The sequence below is a fragment of the Nyctereutes procyonoides genome, unplaced genomic scaffold (genome assembly GCF_905146905.1).
Source record: "Nyctereutes procyonoides isolate TBG_1078 unplaced genomic scaffold, NYPRO_anot_genome, whole genome shotgun sequence".
Taxonomy (NCBI): Eukaryota; Metazoa; Chordata; class Mammalia; order Carnivora; family Canidae; genus Nyctereutes; species Nyctereutes procyonoides.
Genome location: NW_026575052.1, coordinates 67,254,934 through 67,270,854, shown reverse-complemented (window position 1 = coordinate 67,270,854; position 15,921 = coordinate 67,254,934). Strand labels below are relative to the sequence as shown.

Sequence of the window (15,921 nt, the reverse complement as noted above, 5' to 3'; positions counted from 1 at the left end):
ACCAGCAGTAGATGTGTAAACTGTTGATTAATGCTGACAAATATCAAATACAAGCAATGCAGTCAAAACAAAAGAAAATATTTGCATACTAAAAACAGTAGGACAAAGAACATTGTTAAAAATGTTGGCTTTGACATAGACCTTTTCAGTGTTTTCTTTCCTTCAAAAAATAGGGCAAATTGGAAAATAAACACATTCAATTTTAAGGGACCCAAATTTAAGAAAAAGTAAAATGAAGAGGGAAAAAATCTGGGAAAAGTGGAGGAAAATATATTCTCTCAACATATTTGGGGTTAACATACATATTTCTGTGAAACAAACAAAAAAAAACAACTTTTAACACTGAGTAAAAACCACATTTTACTTTAAATAGTAAAGTGAAATACAAATATAATATAGCCAGATTGAATAATTGGAATCATCTAATTCATCATCTACCTAGCTATCTTCCCTAACTGTGTGACTGTTGACATATTCCTAGGATGAAAGTATCCACAACTAGGCAGCACTGTATCACTGCTCTGAGTGAAGGGGAGATAAGGGTGAGGATTTAAATTTGTCATCAAGATAGATCTTCATTTTAAAAATGAAGGAAGAATAAAAAAAATCTGAATCAAGAATTGCCACACAGGTAGACTTAAAGAGGACTCTGCTGTGCTCCTATTTTAAAAGATCTCTACCTCCAGTAAGCTGTCATTTTACCAGTTTAATTTTACTCACGAAAGTAACATCAGTGATTAGCTTTGCCCTTAGGAAAGATCCTCCACAGTAGGAGGTGGTATTGGAAATCTGACATAGGCTCAACTATGAGAAACATTCCTAAAATTGCAATTAATACTACTAATAAACAGTGCAGAAAGCCAGCTCTTTATTTGTTTTATATGAATGAATTTAAACCAGATTTGTTGAACAGTTCAGTGTCGCTGACAGTGAATGTTTAACAGGAATGCACAGCAGACCATGTTAAAAATGTGGCATTGTCCCAAAGTACAATATGACTAAGACATCCTACATTTAGCAGCACCTTTTTGTAACAGTAACTTAAATGAGCAGGAGAGAAAGAGCATAGGAAAAACTGAAATGGGGTTGACAATAAAACACAGAACTATCAAAAACATGTCCATTTCCAGCATTTTCTAGGTTGACTACAAAGATCATGATTCTACAACTGAGTAGGTTAAGGTTAAGCCTTTGCTGAGTGAAAAGACTAATTTTACATTCCACAAGTCAGTAAAATCTCCCATTGCCCTTGGGATTATTTCTGCATTTACAAATTGAGTACACACATTTACACATATGCCTACTATACAGTTTTCACATATAGATGCTCATGTCAAATCCTGCAATATAGTTCTTTGAGGAATACTCTGATTTGGACTAGTATGTTTCACAGTAAAGTGAAAAATTAAGAATCCAGGTATGAAGTTTTAAAACGAATCTGTTAGCATGACTCTTTGAAAGGGATAAGTGGTAGCAGCAAGTAAGATAAATACCAGTTATACTTCAAGAGTTCTAAATATCCCAAAGTCATTAAACGGGATGAAAGTTTCAGAAATATTTTATACAAGTAACTACCTGGAATATGGTTTCCCAATGATATGAATAGTTTACATAAAAAATGTATATATTATGACTACCATTTTTATATTCAATAAATAAATTTGTCAACAGTTCAGAGCTAATTAACAAAAGATTAATTATGAGGAAAATGTTTCTTACATTTAAAGGGTTTTATCAGGTAATATAACTCATTTTTAAAACTGAGTTTTGTTGAAGGGGAAGGGAAATAAGGAGTTCAACGTGAAACAACTTCACTTAGAAAGGTCCCAGAATATTTGGCAAGAACCTGGAATAATCAAAGAAGCAAAACAAAAATAGATTAACTTATTTAACAAAATAATCATTTCATAATGTACAGTCGGAAGTTAGGCAATTATAGATAGGCATTTTTCAGGGCCAAGCTCTAGGTGCTAGGTACTTGCACACCTAATACTGTCTTACCTGTCCAGGCATAACTGGACAAAAGTGTACACAGAAACGACACAGAAGGTTTCAGCCTTAGCGTGACAACCACACTGTGAGCTGCTTACAGCGCTATATCATTGAGGCATGGAGAATAGGATCTTCTGGGTTCCCCTTCAGAGTCGATGTCTAATGGAGGAAGATATTCTTAACGTTTTGTTCACTTCAAGTCACCTCATTTTGCCCTGATTACTTCTGAAGAGCAGAAACTTTGGTTATAAGAAGCACTTCTAGGTTTTGACGGACAGCGAAACTGTTGGGAGTTGGTGGCAGGGAAGGAATGAAGGGGAAATTTCAGGGAGATAAACAACAGGAACGATAGGCAAGGGTAGAAAAGGAGGTGGGGGGAGTTATAAAATTTATTTTCCCACGAAATAATTCTACAAGCTGTGTAAACATTTCTTACTAAAACAAATACTCAACACACAAAGATTGTACATTTCCAGTGAAACACTCACAGTTAAAAGTTGCTTGTATTTTTACTCTCTAGGAGCAAAAACAAGGAGCCAGCAGATAAATGCTTTCCTAGTCACCTTTGGCAGCAAGCTTCCTCACAATACCTGACTGCTCAATGGATTCTCAAAGCAACACGTAGCACAATTAAATACAAAACCATGTGGGTAGAATTCTAGGTATTAGTCTCGAGTCTTCAGCACTCAGCTCCAGCCCAGTCACTCGTGCACACTCTTACACACAGACACACAGAGGTCCGGCTCATATACTCCAGTGCAGTGACATAAGACACTAGCTACTAATAAGTATGTGTTTGTCACAATCAGTGTGAACTGCATGGATTAGAACAACCTTTGGAGTTTGGTTATATTTACCATAATTTATGGTCAAAATTATAAACTTACAAGGATGGTAAAACATTCAGAAATCAAACCTTTTCAAGTCAGGCAATCACATATTTACAGTATGTACAGACTTTCTACTAGAATGGGGAAAGGTGTCTAGACAATATTACAAATTTCCTGAAGGTGGGCATTTCTAGTCCCTGTAATTCATAAAGCAAATCTGCTGACTTGGCATTAAGACTCTAAAATAGTGTGATCCAACTGATATATATATATGTATATATATATATATATTATATATATAATTATCATAAGAAGGTGTTTGCAGAAATAACATTTACAAACTATACAGTACACAGTACTAGTACATAGAAAATAGATTCTAACTTTATGATCCCCTTTGTGTAAGGCAAGACTGAATCTGTCCCCAAATTTAGTCAGCCAGAGGTACAAGCAAGAAACAGTGGTCCATGGATAAATGAATATGCAAATTAGGTGCCTACATATTAAAAATCTGGAGAATCAAGAAATTCCACTTTTTATCTGGGCCAATTGTGGCTTGCTGGATACATCAACTACAGTTTTGAAAACATCAACTATGTTTCTTAAAATACTAATGCCACCTGGATGGCAACAGATTTTGTTCAAGTGGCAGCTATCCCAAACAGTTTTTGAAAAGTCCAGTATACAACCGGAGGACTGCAGCCATACCAGGCGAATTTATATAGCACTTACAAAAGAAAAAAAAAGTATATTAATACTCTATCATGCTATTGCTATTCAAGCAACAGCAATACAAAGTGTACAAGACAGATCACATATGACTGCAACGTAGACCCCAAAGATGGAGTCTGAGGGTGGTGGTATACAAGACTTAAAAAAAAAGAAACAAAAAAGGGCAAAAGTCACTGGCGGATATAAACATCCCTGTTCCATTCCCCAGCCTCGTTCCGTTTTTTGGAGATGCCTTCCCCATCCTTGTCACAATAGCGATCCTTGGATTTATGCCGGCTGCGTTGTTTGTTGCACTCGTTGTGGTCCTGCTCTCGATCCAGGTCCCTGGACCGGTGCCGAGACTCCCTGTGTCTGTGCTCACTACTCCCGTGGGGCTCATCTCTGTGGTTATGGTCACGGTGGGGGGCATAGTGGTCCACGTGTTCGTGGGAGTAATCTTCCTTCGGCTCCACGTAGGCAGAGTCTCGACTCTCCTGGGTCTCTGAGTCAAACGTCTCCTGCCTGGAGAGGCCTCGACTTGTCCCACTGCGATGGCCGTGGTGCTGGGCAGAGGAGGAACGGTGCTGGGTTTTCTTGACGGGTTCCGGACAGGCTTCTTCTTCAGCTTGGGACACAGACCGGGCAGGAGCAGAGCGCTCAGTCCTCTGATCTTGAGAACCCTGGTGGGGAAGGGAGCAAGCACAGGCATCAACCAAGGTCAGATGTCGCAAAAACAGGTCCATCCATTCATGTTGATGCCCTTGTGAGTTTCTAAAATGAATCTAACCTAGCTCAGTTACTTCTTTTGTTAACATCTGGTGGCATTTACAAGGTTTTATACTATACTATATCAGACTTTGATTTGTAAGTGCCTACAATAGTGTACAGAGTAACTTTTTGTTCCCCCTTGATGACTAAATGAGGGGGGGCATCATTTTATATCTTCTCCTGGGGCTCAGATACAGGTCCCTAAGATTTCTCAACACACAAGTGTACATTTCAATACCTCTACTTGTATACAAGTGGGAAGATTAAAATTGCTTAAGATGTTGGTTTTGGCTTAAGGATTAAGGAGAAGAAATAACATGCCACATGCTTACTACATACCACTCAGCATGAGGAAAGTACTGTCCTACGACAATCTTCTGTATCAAATGAATAATGCAGCAGCCCTATGAGACAGGTTGCCATTTGTCTTCCTGAGGCAAGGGGCAGGTAAGGAGCTTCTCCAACCTGACCCACTCAACTAAGAGGTAGAGTGGATTTGGACCAAGGCAGTCTGATTCCATGGTTGTGCTGCTGGCAGTGTAGAAAAAGCTAGCCTTGTTTTACAGAACATGTAGCTAGAGATTTTTAAACTTTATATATGTTTGAGTATATTGTTGACATAGTTCTTATGGGTACACAACTCACACTAAAGATAGTAAATGACTCAGTGTTTGTCTCAGTGTGGATAGAGCTGCTCTACTGGAACACACACTGTGCTGGGTAACTGGGCTTGGATCCCAGCCACATGACCTAAGGCAGCCTAGTTTCTAGAGCATTTTCTTACGAAGAGAGTCCCTCTTACCTGTGAATTAGAGGCTTGAGTGGGGCTACTGGGCAGAGTTGAAGTGGCTAAAGTACGGCTAAGGAGAGGGTTGGGGAGATGGCTGCTGGGAGGGTGGGTAGCCTTCCAGTAGGCCTCCAGATAGTCGGCAAGGTGCTCACAAGCATCCTCGAGCTGGTTCTCGTCCAGGATCACATCAAACAGCTCCTGCACAGGCAAACATTTCAGATGATACACTTCTAGCAGTCCAGCATTGAGTGAGTTGCACACACACTCAAAGGGAAGTGGCTCATGAGCTGCACCACTTTATATTTGCTTGTGTGTACCTGCTTTCTCCTTTACAAACTGGCTGAAATGTCCTGTTGAGTCAGATTGTGTCTGTACAGCTACCTCCTCAGATTATCATTCACAACCCTAGATGCTTAAGCAATAGTAATGACCAGAAAGTGAAAGGTGTAAGGATAGTTGGTTAGGACATGATAGAAAAGAGAGGTTAAAAATAAAAATATAATCTGAACAGTATAGGAAGAGGTCTGGTTTTGACCTCGAGATTATGAAAAACTTCATCTTGGAAAATTTGTCCTACTCTTTAGGCAAGAGTAGGACATGAAATTTGGCAGAAGAAAGCTGAAACCACTGATGATTTGACAGGGCCCAAACTTCAAAATATCCCAGGCAATAAAAAAATATAATCATAATTCTAGCTTCTGATATACCTGCATGTCAAAACAAAACAAAAACCTAGAGGTGATCTCTCGTCCCGAAGCATGATATTTAGAGCAGGGATTAGGAAAAGGAAGGTGTTTAGGTGCCAGAAGCCATGTAACTAATTTATTTGAGGCTGTGTAAAAACACATTTCTAAACAATTTCTCAGTCATTAAGAGCTGGCAACTTGCTCCCTATTATTAGAAGTGAATAATAAGTCCCAAAGAGATCCATTTTTTAAACCAAATTTTTAAAATCACGTTCCATGTAGGATACTAATTAGATATTAACAAAGTGAGGTCATCACTGAATGCATTGTAGCTTTTTGTAAGCCATCATCTAGGCAAGTGCTCATGGGAGGAAGTAGGGACAGTTCACTTCTTAAAAATGAAGACCATGGCTAAATGGAGATAATTTTCTCCCCTGTCTGGTTTTTGTTTGCTTGCTTTTTAAATATAGAAATCTTTCTGAGGTCTTCAAGTGGATTATACTGAATATAGAGATAACTTACTGGAGGACACTGAGCCAGTTTATCAGCTGCTACCATCTGGACATTGAGGTGTTTAGCTTGAGATTTCCCTCGAGATTTTATTAACCTTTGTAAAACCTGTGAAAGATAAGATTTAACAGAAGAGTATCTGCACTCAGGTAAAGAACAAGTTTTGTTATTTACTCTAGGGCCTTTTATATAGGGCCTGCATATAACGCATATGATTTATAATCTATAAAATGTGTAAGCTTATCTGCAAAATTAACATGTTAACAAATTATCAGTTGCAAGTTTTAAAAAATGCTTTAAAAAAGATAACTGGCATAGAGCTTATTATTTCTGAGTCTTACCTTTATTCAAAGAAACTTCATGTCTCATGAGTGCTTTACGTTGAAAAAACCTGAGAACCCCAAGAGCTTTTATGTGAAGTAGTGTTTACCACAGTAGAAACTACAACTGAAATAGTTTTAAAACACTCATTTAAAAATGAAGCCTGTTACATTTTAGCAAATTATTTTTGTAAAAAATATCCACATTTTTTTGCAAATTTCTCTAACATACTTGGCTTCATAGAAGAAAACCAAGTCCCCTAGCTACATTTACTTTTAACCTGCTACAGCATATTGTTTTGGCTGAAATAATGTGTAAAAGTCAGAATCAGGTAATTCAGCAAAGGAGGAATATTTAGTAGCCCTTTCAGATAATTGTGGCTATACTGTTCTTTGGTATTACATGAAACTCAACAAGTGGTCATTTCTTAAAGACTAGTTGCCATGTGAAAGCTGAAACCCTATCAATGAACTTTTCTTACTGTTAAATTTGAATGGATCTTTAACTGTACATGATTTGTAACTTCATTCCTTGATAATTTGGAAAATAATGGTTCACCTGCAGTAAATGCTTCAGGTCTTCCCAATGTTGACACATTTCTTATACAGTATTAAAACATATTTGCTGTTACCACTGATCTTATCAGAAAACTCTATCTTTTGAGAAGCTGCTAATAAACTCTTAGATGGATAAAAGTTTTATGAAATTTTAATTTTTGTGTGAAAGTTTGAGTTTTATTACTGATGACAAGTGGGAAAATACCTGCCAAATAACTAAATCTCAATAAACCTAGTAGGTCAGTTGTTCCTTCAAATAAAAATGGTATTCTGTGAAAAAATGAGGCTACTTCAGTTTATAACTTGAATAATCACTGTATGTCCTCATGATAACTGGTAAAAATAAGGGCTTCACCTATTAAGTGTACTTTGTTTCATTACACAGAATACTGAAAATACTGAAAGAGTCTTTAAGAGTCAAAATTTAGTACCATTAATAAATTTTACTACTTTGTCAGGACATGCTTCAGTGAAACTGGGTGATGGTTGTTTTTTTTTCAACTGTGAGCATTGTCTGGTACTACATTCTTGATTCATGGACACCAGCAGTTTTACCCACCAGGGTGACTTTTGCACCCTCAGGGCAAATGTCAAAACAGTGAAAAAGCAGAACAAGTCTTAGTGTTATGGAAATAATTTTGACCTCAGGGACTCACAAGAAGTTTCTCAGAACCTTCCCCTGGGAAACCATGGACTACATTTTGAGAATTGCTGTTCTAAGCCATGAAACTAATTATCACACTTTGCCTGCATGTCTCATCAAACTCTTTATGATGGATAAAGATGTAGCTTGTGTAACTGTAAAGCAGAACATAATCATTGTGAAGTTCGATTAGAGAGCAAACAATAACAACCCTACTTACCTTAGGAGAAGAAATCTTTACATATACTATAATAGGGGCCAAAGAAGTTTTACTGAGTTGAGCTGGATGATTAATAGTATCCGCATCAAGGACTACCAGTTGCAGTGTTCTTGCAAGTTCAAAAATCCTTTCAATTTCACTCTGAACTTCCGCTGTAAAAGGTTAAGCAGAATTTGATTACTTAAGGTAATTTCAGACCAAACTGAAATAAAACGGTACACTGTTTCAACAGGAAGGGGAGTAGGGCAGCCTACAGGTAAATGTTTACAGGCAATCGAGGTGATAAAGGTATGCCTTGGAAAGAGCTGTTTCTCCACAGAACCTTTAGAATTGAGGGAATTCTTCTTTCAAACAGCTATAAAATTTGCTTCCAGTATAACTCTGTCTCTTTGTGCTATAAAACTTCCCTCTGAAATCATTTTGTAAAAATGTTAGAAAATAGAAAGTTAAGGATATCTTTAACATGTCTGTTTCTGACCACATTACCATAGCAACTATCACTCATTTATTTTCACTCCATCACCTTAATCTGTGTTTATACTGTCACCTATTAGTGTGCTTTCTGGATATGATAATCTAAATATGTTATCAGCAAGCTGAAATCCAACATAAAATGGAAGAAACAATAGTATCTATAACAAACCTGTCCAAAAACACACTTCTCATAGTTTCTGCCAACAGACGAATGGTCCTGCAGTATTCATATTTTAAAAGGGTAGTTATCCATTAGAGGCAGCACTACTGAAATCCATATCTTTCTGTAAGATTTATAGAAAACTTACTAAAAATATGCTTGAACACCAAGAAAATTCCAGCCTCTCTATTTTGTGGCCTCTCTAAAACCGAAAACAGGACTGTCCATTAGAATGTTCTGTGATGATGGAAATAGTCTGTATCAATGTCGTCCAGTATGAGAGCTGCTAGGCACAGGTGGCTGTTGAGCACTTGAAATGTCATTAGTGTGTGAATGAGAAGCTCAATTTTTAAACGTAAATAAGTTAAATAGCCAGAAGCTACTGTACCTAGGCAGCACAGATCTATAAGGGCCTAACGTTAGCTTGTAAGTGTCCTCTACAGTCATGAAGGGCAGATTCTATAAGACTCCTAGACCTACAGAATACTTTTAATTCCTATTACGCATTTAGATCCCTGCAGAAGATGGCTGAAGATCATTTCAACTAGTATTTTATTGCAGAAAAGACAAGTCACTAATCCTGTGCCTCACAATACGTTATGACTAGAGTCCTTTTATTTACCTTGATGTCTTTAAAATCTGGGCTAAAACCATTTGCGATACTAGCTTTAAAACACTATTTGGTTACATGCTGCTCATGGCAGTCTTGCAGAAAGAAAAACCAAAAACAAGTTGGTTAAGCTTCTGGGTCTACTGGTTTACAAGAAACAAAGAATAGACAATTACATAAACTACACCAGTATAAGGCAGTTAGAAAACTTCAGACTACAGAAACCCTATGGATAAGTGACCCAGTCTCTTCAAGCAAAAAAATTATAAGGGCAAAAAAAAAAAAAAAAAAAAAAAGACTTTTGTCAAACTACAGATTAAGAAACTTACAGACCTATGAACCAATCCACTATGGACTTTGTATCCTCATTAAAGCAAATGTTAATTTATATATACTTATAATACATAAGTAAAATGTATATCTAAAAGTATATATGACAACTGGGAAATGATATATGGCTGAATAGAAATCTAATGATACTAGGGATGTACTGTTAAGATATGATAATGGCATTGTGGTTTAAATAGAGTCCCTAATTTTCAGAAATACACATTGAAATATTTGCAGATAAAGCCATATGATGTCTGGGATTTGCTTCAAAATAATCCAGAGACAGCTGGGGGAGAAAAGGGAAGACTGGAAATGAAACAAGACTGGCCAGAATGTTGAAAGTGGGTGATGAATACCTGAGGTTACTCATACTTTTTACTTCTCTATATGTTTGAATTTCTTTTAATAAGAGTTTTAAAAATAAAAATGGTATATTTTGACTTTTTTATAATGGTGTTCTAAAACCTTGCTAATATTGTTTAAATTGTTATTCCAATTCTATAACCTTGCTGCGGCTTTGTGTTCTACCAATGTTTTCATGCCCACTGACCCCCAACAATCAAGTTCCAATCTAAATATTATTGTAGGCATTATGAAATTTGATCAGCCCACAGCTAACATCATATTCAACAGTAAGGCTGAAAGCTTTTTCTCGAAGATTAGAAATGAAATAAGGATGTCCACTCTTGCCACTTTTATTCAACGTATTATTAGAAGTCCTAGCTAGGCCAATTAGGCAAAAAACAAAAGGCATCCAAATTGGAAAGGAAGAAGTAAAACCATCACTATTTGCAGATGACATATTGTAAACCCTGAAGACCTCCCCCCAAAACTGTTAGAATAAATCAGTAAAGTTGCAGGACACAAAATCAGTATACAAAAATATGTTGTGTTTCTACAAACCAAACTATCAGAATATGAGTAAGAAACCATCCCATTTACAACTGTGTCAAAAAGAACATACCTAGGATTAAATGTAACCAAGGAGATGAAACACCAAAAACAAGACAATAATGAAAGAAATTAACTATCATACAAATAAATGGAGAGATATTCTGTATTAATAGGCTTGAAAAATATTGTTAAAATGTCCCTACTACCCAAAGCAATCTACAGATTCAGTGCAATCCCTGTCAAAATTCAAGTGGCTTTTTCTTAGAACAATCCTAATATTTGTATGGAACTACAAAAGACCCTGACAAGCCAACTCACTCTTGAGAGAGAAGCACAAAGCTGGAGGCATCACACTTCCTGATTTCAACTATATTACAATACTAGAGTAAAACTGTCTGGTATTGGCATAAAAACAGACACACAAATCAGTGGAACAGAAGAGAGAGCCTAGAAATAAACCCATGCATAAATGGTCAATTTATGACCAAGGAGCCAAGAACACACATTGGGGAAAGTACAGTCTCTTTAATAAATGGTATTGGGAAAACTGGACAGCCACATGCAAAAGAATGAAATGGAACCAATATCTTACACCATATACAAAAAGCAACCCCAAATGGATTAAAGACAAATAAAAAACCTAACACCATAAAACTTGTAGAAAAAAACATAGGTGATAAACTTCTTGACATCAGTTTTGTTGAATTTTTTTTTTTTTTTTTGGATTTGGCATCAAAAGCAAACACAACTAAAACCAAAATCAACAAATGAGACTATGTTAAACTAAAAAGCTTCTGCACAGTAAAAGAAGCTATCAACAAAATGAAAAGGCAGCCTATTGAATAGGAGAAAATATTTGCAAATCACATGTCTGATAAGGGGCTAATATTCAAAATATAGAACTTATACAACCAAATAGCAAGAAAATAGTCTGATTTTTTTTTTTAAATGGACAGAAGGTCTGAATAGGCATTTTTCCTGGCACCAAAATGGCTTGGGGCAGAAATAGGCTTCATCACTTCATAGAGCTATGTGATCCTTGGGTAGCATGCTTATTAACCTCTTGGAGCCTAAATATTTTTTTCTGGAAAATGAGAATGGGAATTAAATGAACCAACATGCAAATCATCTATTACAATGTCTGTCCCATAGTAAATAATACATGTCAAGTACACTTGACATTGAGCTACATGGATTTGAAATGTGGGGTTGCCTTATACACAGATGTTTTCAGTAAGTACGGTACCATGCTGTCAATGTATTTCCTCTTAGGATTTTCTTAACTTTTTTTTTCTCTCTAGCTTACTTTATTCTCAGAAAATTCGTATTTTGTATTAGAATACAAAATATGTGCTAACCAACTGTTCATGTTATCTATAAGGCTTATGGTCAGCAGTAGGCTATTAGTAGTTAATTTTAGGGGGAGTCAAAAGTTACACCTGGATTTTTAACATGGGGATTGGTGCCTCTCACCCCCATCATTTAGGTATCAAATGTATTGCTTTGTACCTACCTCTATGGACAGTTTGCCCACTGAATTTTTTTTAAGGTTTTATTTATTCATGAGAGACACAGAGAGAGACAGAGACATAGGCAGAGGGAGAAGCACGCTCCTTGTGCGGAGCCCAACATGGGACCCAATCCCAGGACCCTGGGATCATGACCTGAGCCAAGGCAGATACTCAACCACTGAGCCACCCAGGTGCCCCCTTCCCCTACAGAATTTCAATGATAGGACTGAAAATGTTTCCAATAGGCAGTGAACTGATAGAACAATACATAATTAGCCCTATTTCTTCCCTCAGTACAGTGCCTGGTACAAGTTGGCACTCAAATTCTGTTGAAAGAATGAGTCAACTAAATAATGAATATGACTACCAAAATATATTTAGACAAAGTGAACCACTCCCTTTGGGTAGAGAAAGATTGCTATAGCTGGGCCATCAGTGCAGTGTGGTGTAACAAAGAGTGTGCTAATTTCTCAAGACAGCTACACTGGTAATAGGTCAAAAGGAGGAAAGAAATTAGATTCAAAAGATCAACTAGTCACATAAATTTCAGGTTCATTTGCAAGGCTAATTTTATAGCCTTCTATCATCAGCCCTTCGTTCTCCATTCTTCCTAAGAGAAGGCAGATGGTCAAGTAAATGCAATCAGCATCACTGCCAGATGGCACTGCTCAATGGAAAAAAATCTGGACTGCTAGTCAAGACCCTCAGTGTCTAGTCTTCATTTTATATCTTAGTATAAAGCTTAACTACATACAGAACCATTCATTTCCTATTGTTTTCAGATTCTTCCCTACTCGGTGCTGAGCTTGAACAAGGTTGGGAGTCGTTCTGGCAGACAGTAGAATCACCTGGCGGGCCTGTTAAAACAAACTGTAGGGCCCCACCCACCTCTAGAATTTCTGATTCAGTAGGTCAGGACAGGGCCTAAGAACTGTCATTCCTAACTAATGCCCCGTGATGCTGACACTGCAGATTTGGAGACCACACTTCAGGAACCACTGAAAATGCTTTTCTCATGTGGGTCATCCCAGTTCTAAAGTCCCTGGTGCTATAAACAGAAGATAAAAATGATGAACTCTGCTTTAGTTGAAACTTTTACTGAGATAATTATAAATTTACATGCAGTTGTAAGAAAAATACAGAGATCCCTTGTACCATCTACCCAGTTTTTCCCAGTGGAAAGAAACATCTTGCAAAACTACAATGTGATTATCACAACCGGAATATAAATATGATCCACCAATCCTATTATGTTTCTCTGGTTTTCTTGTACTCTCTGTATGTATATTTAGATGTATAGAATTTCATCCTATGTGTTGGTTTATGTAACCAGCACTAGAGTTAAGAGAACAGTTCCATCACAAGGAATAAGTGACAAAATAAATGATGGAAGCTAGCTCTTCAGTTGGATTAACACTATTTACCAGGTTGTAAACATTGTTAGCTAACCACCTGTGTTGCCACTATACAAAGTAAATGCCTTCCCTCATTCCCTGCATGCTGTCAGTTGTAACTGTTTCCACCTGCACAGCTAAATCTACCTTTGCTTCCTTAACTCATATTTGCCCAGTATTTTCCCACCTTCAGCACATAGTTTTTACAGTCGTGTGGTACTTTTAAAAATTTTTTTTTTTTTGACAGTCACACAGAGAGAGAGAGGCAGAGACACAGGCAGAAGGAGAAGCAGGCCCCATGCACCATGAGCCCGATGTGGGATTCGATCCCGGGTCTCCAGGATCGCGCCCCAGGCCAAAGGCAGGCGCTAAACCACTGCGCCACCCAGGGATCCCTCGTGTGGTACTTTTTAAGCACTACACTCACATACCTGTGTACAAGTGTGCACAAAGATGTACCATATTCCCTAAATTGATTTGCCTCTTGGAAGATGCTTGGGGTCAAACCAAACCACAGATTTGGTACCACACTTCAGGAATGTATTATTTTTAAAAATAAATCTGGCCTTGGAATTGGCAAATAACTGGGTAACCCACACCCATCACCACTTACATTCAAGTAGTATTTTTATTTCTAAGAGTGTAATGTTCTTCATTTGCATTCCCTAAGTTTGAATAGCTAATGTAGATATCTTAAACTGTGATGCTTGAGCAGTATTACAACGGAGAAAAAAGGTTAGAACTTGTACGAGTCTTATGAGTACAAATAAAGCCATCTGTCCATGCAGAGGAGTCCTGTACCACCCCCAAAACAGTATAAAAGATGTACTTAAAGCTTCAAATTTTTCAGGGTTTTCTTGTCCTTCATATCATACACATCAGTGTAATGAACTCCAAAGGCAACATAACTATACTTTTGTTTATGTAACAAAAGTTTTCTAAAGCATGTGCATAAAGCAAATTTTTTACCTATCAAATTATATCTTCATTGTACTGAATCTTTCACCCTTTTCTAACAGAAATAATTGCTGAAATTCATCTCATCTATAGATTTGAGGTAGATCTTCTCAAATTTAACCTCTACTAAATACAGAATAATCTTAAGGCACAGCATATACTCATATACTTACATCCTTGGAGTGTTAAAGTATCAATTCTGTACTGTTATATACATGTTTCCTATATAATAGAGTCCACACAGCACACATAACTTGCTATTTAACGTGTTGTACTGGCACAAAAGGGGTATCACCTGACCTTCCTGCCTATTATAATGACCTATTTTCCAGTGCTACCATAAAAAATAAAAATCCTCATACAGAGGAACCTACCCCTGTGTTTCTCTGGGAACAAAGACTCAGTATTTGCTACCTCAGTGTTCATGGAGACTTTATAGCACATAACTACTGAATATCCAAAAGTGACTGCATACTAAGCCCTGCCCTCTGTGCTAGGTTCCAGGTCTGTATGTACAGGTGATGCCCTGCTGGGTATCCGGATGCTACATAACACTGCAAATTCAACATGTGCCCACATGCCGCCACCATCTTCCTTATCTCCCTAACCAGTCCACTCCCTCCAGATCCTCCTCCTAAAATCCCTTCTCCCTAGAATGACACCACCAATGGCCCAGTTCCTGGAGCAAAAACCTGAGATCATGCTGGAGTTGGCTTTTCTGTGTTCCACAGATTGCCAATACCTGACTCTCGTATCTCTGGATTCCTTTCATTCTACTCATTACCTGTGTTACTGTCTTATTGCAATCCTCTCTTAATCTCTAACTTGAGTGATGACAACAGCCTTTGAAAAGACCTCCCTGTCCAATTCTTGCCCCATCTCCACCCTGCTGCTACAGGGAGGGATTCTCTAAAGGCACCAATTTTATTAGTGTCTGCCCAGAGTAGATTATTTCTGTCCGAACCTGCTTCAACAGAATCTGAATTTTTTCCTGACTTGGCTCTAGCTCCTTTCCACTCTCTTCTCCACAATGCTGTCAGTGATCCTTCTAAACCACAAGTCACACTGTGTTACATTGTCTGCCTTCCTGTACCTTTCTACCATAATAAAAGTATTATACTATCAGGCACAGTCTCTCTAATCTCCTGTCTCCCCCTTCTAGTCATTTCATATCTGTTATGCTGGCTTCCTCACTATCCCTGAAACATATCACACATACTCCTGCCACAGGGCCTTTGCATCTTCAGCTCTCTCTGCCCAAAACAGTCTTCACAGGTAGCTATAAGGCTAAAGAATTTACAACAAATCATTCTGCTAAAATATCACTTCCTCAAAGAGGGTCCTGTCTTCCCCATGTAAAATCACATACTTTTCTCAGTTTACTCTCTACCGTTTGGCCTGCTTTTTCTTCCTAGACTCTTCAACCACTGAGTGCTACATCTCTTAGCTTCTGTCCATGTGTTCCCTATGAAACAAAAACTCTATGAGAGTGAGGACTTGGTCTCCTTTACTTCTGTGTCCCTAGCACTTATGATAATCCCTAGCACATGGTTGGGACTCAAG

At 37.7% G+C, this 15,921-nt stretch overlaps 1 protein-coding gene across 7 annotated transcripts in view; it reads right to left on the bottom strand.

The window, feature by feature from the left end:
- Positions 1-466: 466 nt before the first annotated feature.
- CACNB2 (calcium voltage-gated channel auxiliary subunit beta 2) overlaps positions 467-15,921 on the bottom strand; it is a 383,666-nt gene continuing 368,211 nt past the window's right edge. For 6 of the 7 annotated variants that reach the window (XM_055331535.1, XM_055331537.1, XM_055331536.1 and 3 more), the window contains 4 exons: positions 8,029-8,180; positions 6,300-6,395; positions 5,104-5,289; positions 467-4,213 (listed from right to left, as the gene is read on the bottom strand). In XM_055331535.1, the coding sequence (XP_055187510.1) occupies positions 3,725-4,213; positions 5,104-5,289; positions 6,300-6,395; positions 8,029-8,180 (923 nt within the window). In that variant the 3' untranslated portion in view covers positions 467-3,724. The remainder of the gene's footprint in view (positions 4,214-5,103; positions 5,290-6,299; positions 6,396-8,028; positions 8,181-15,921) is intronic. The other variant, XM_055331540.1, reaches the window with a different exon arrangement.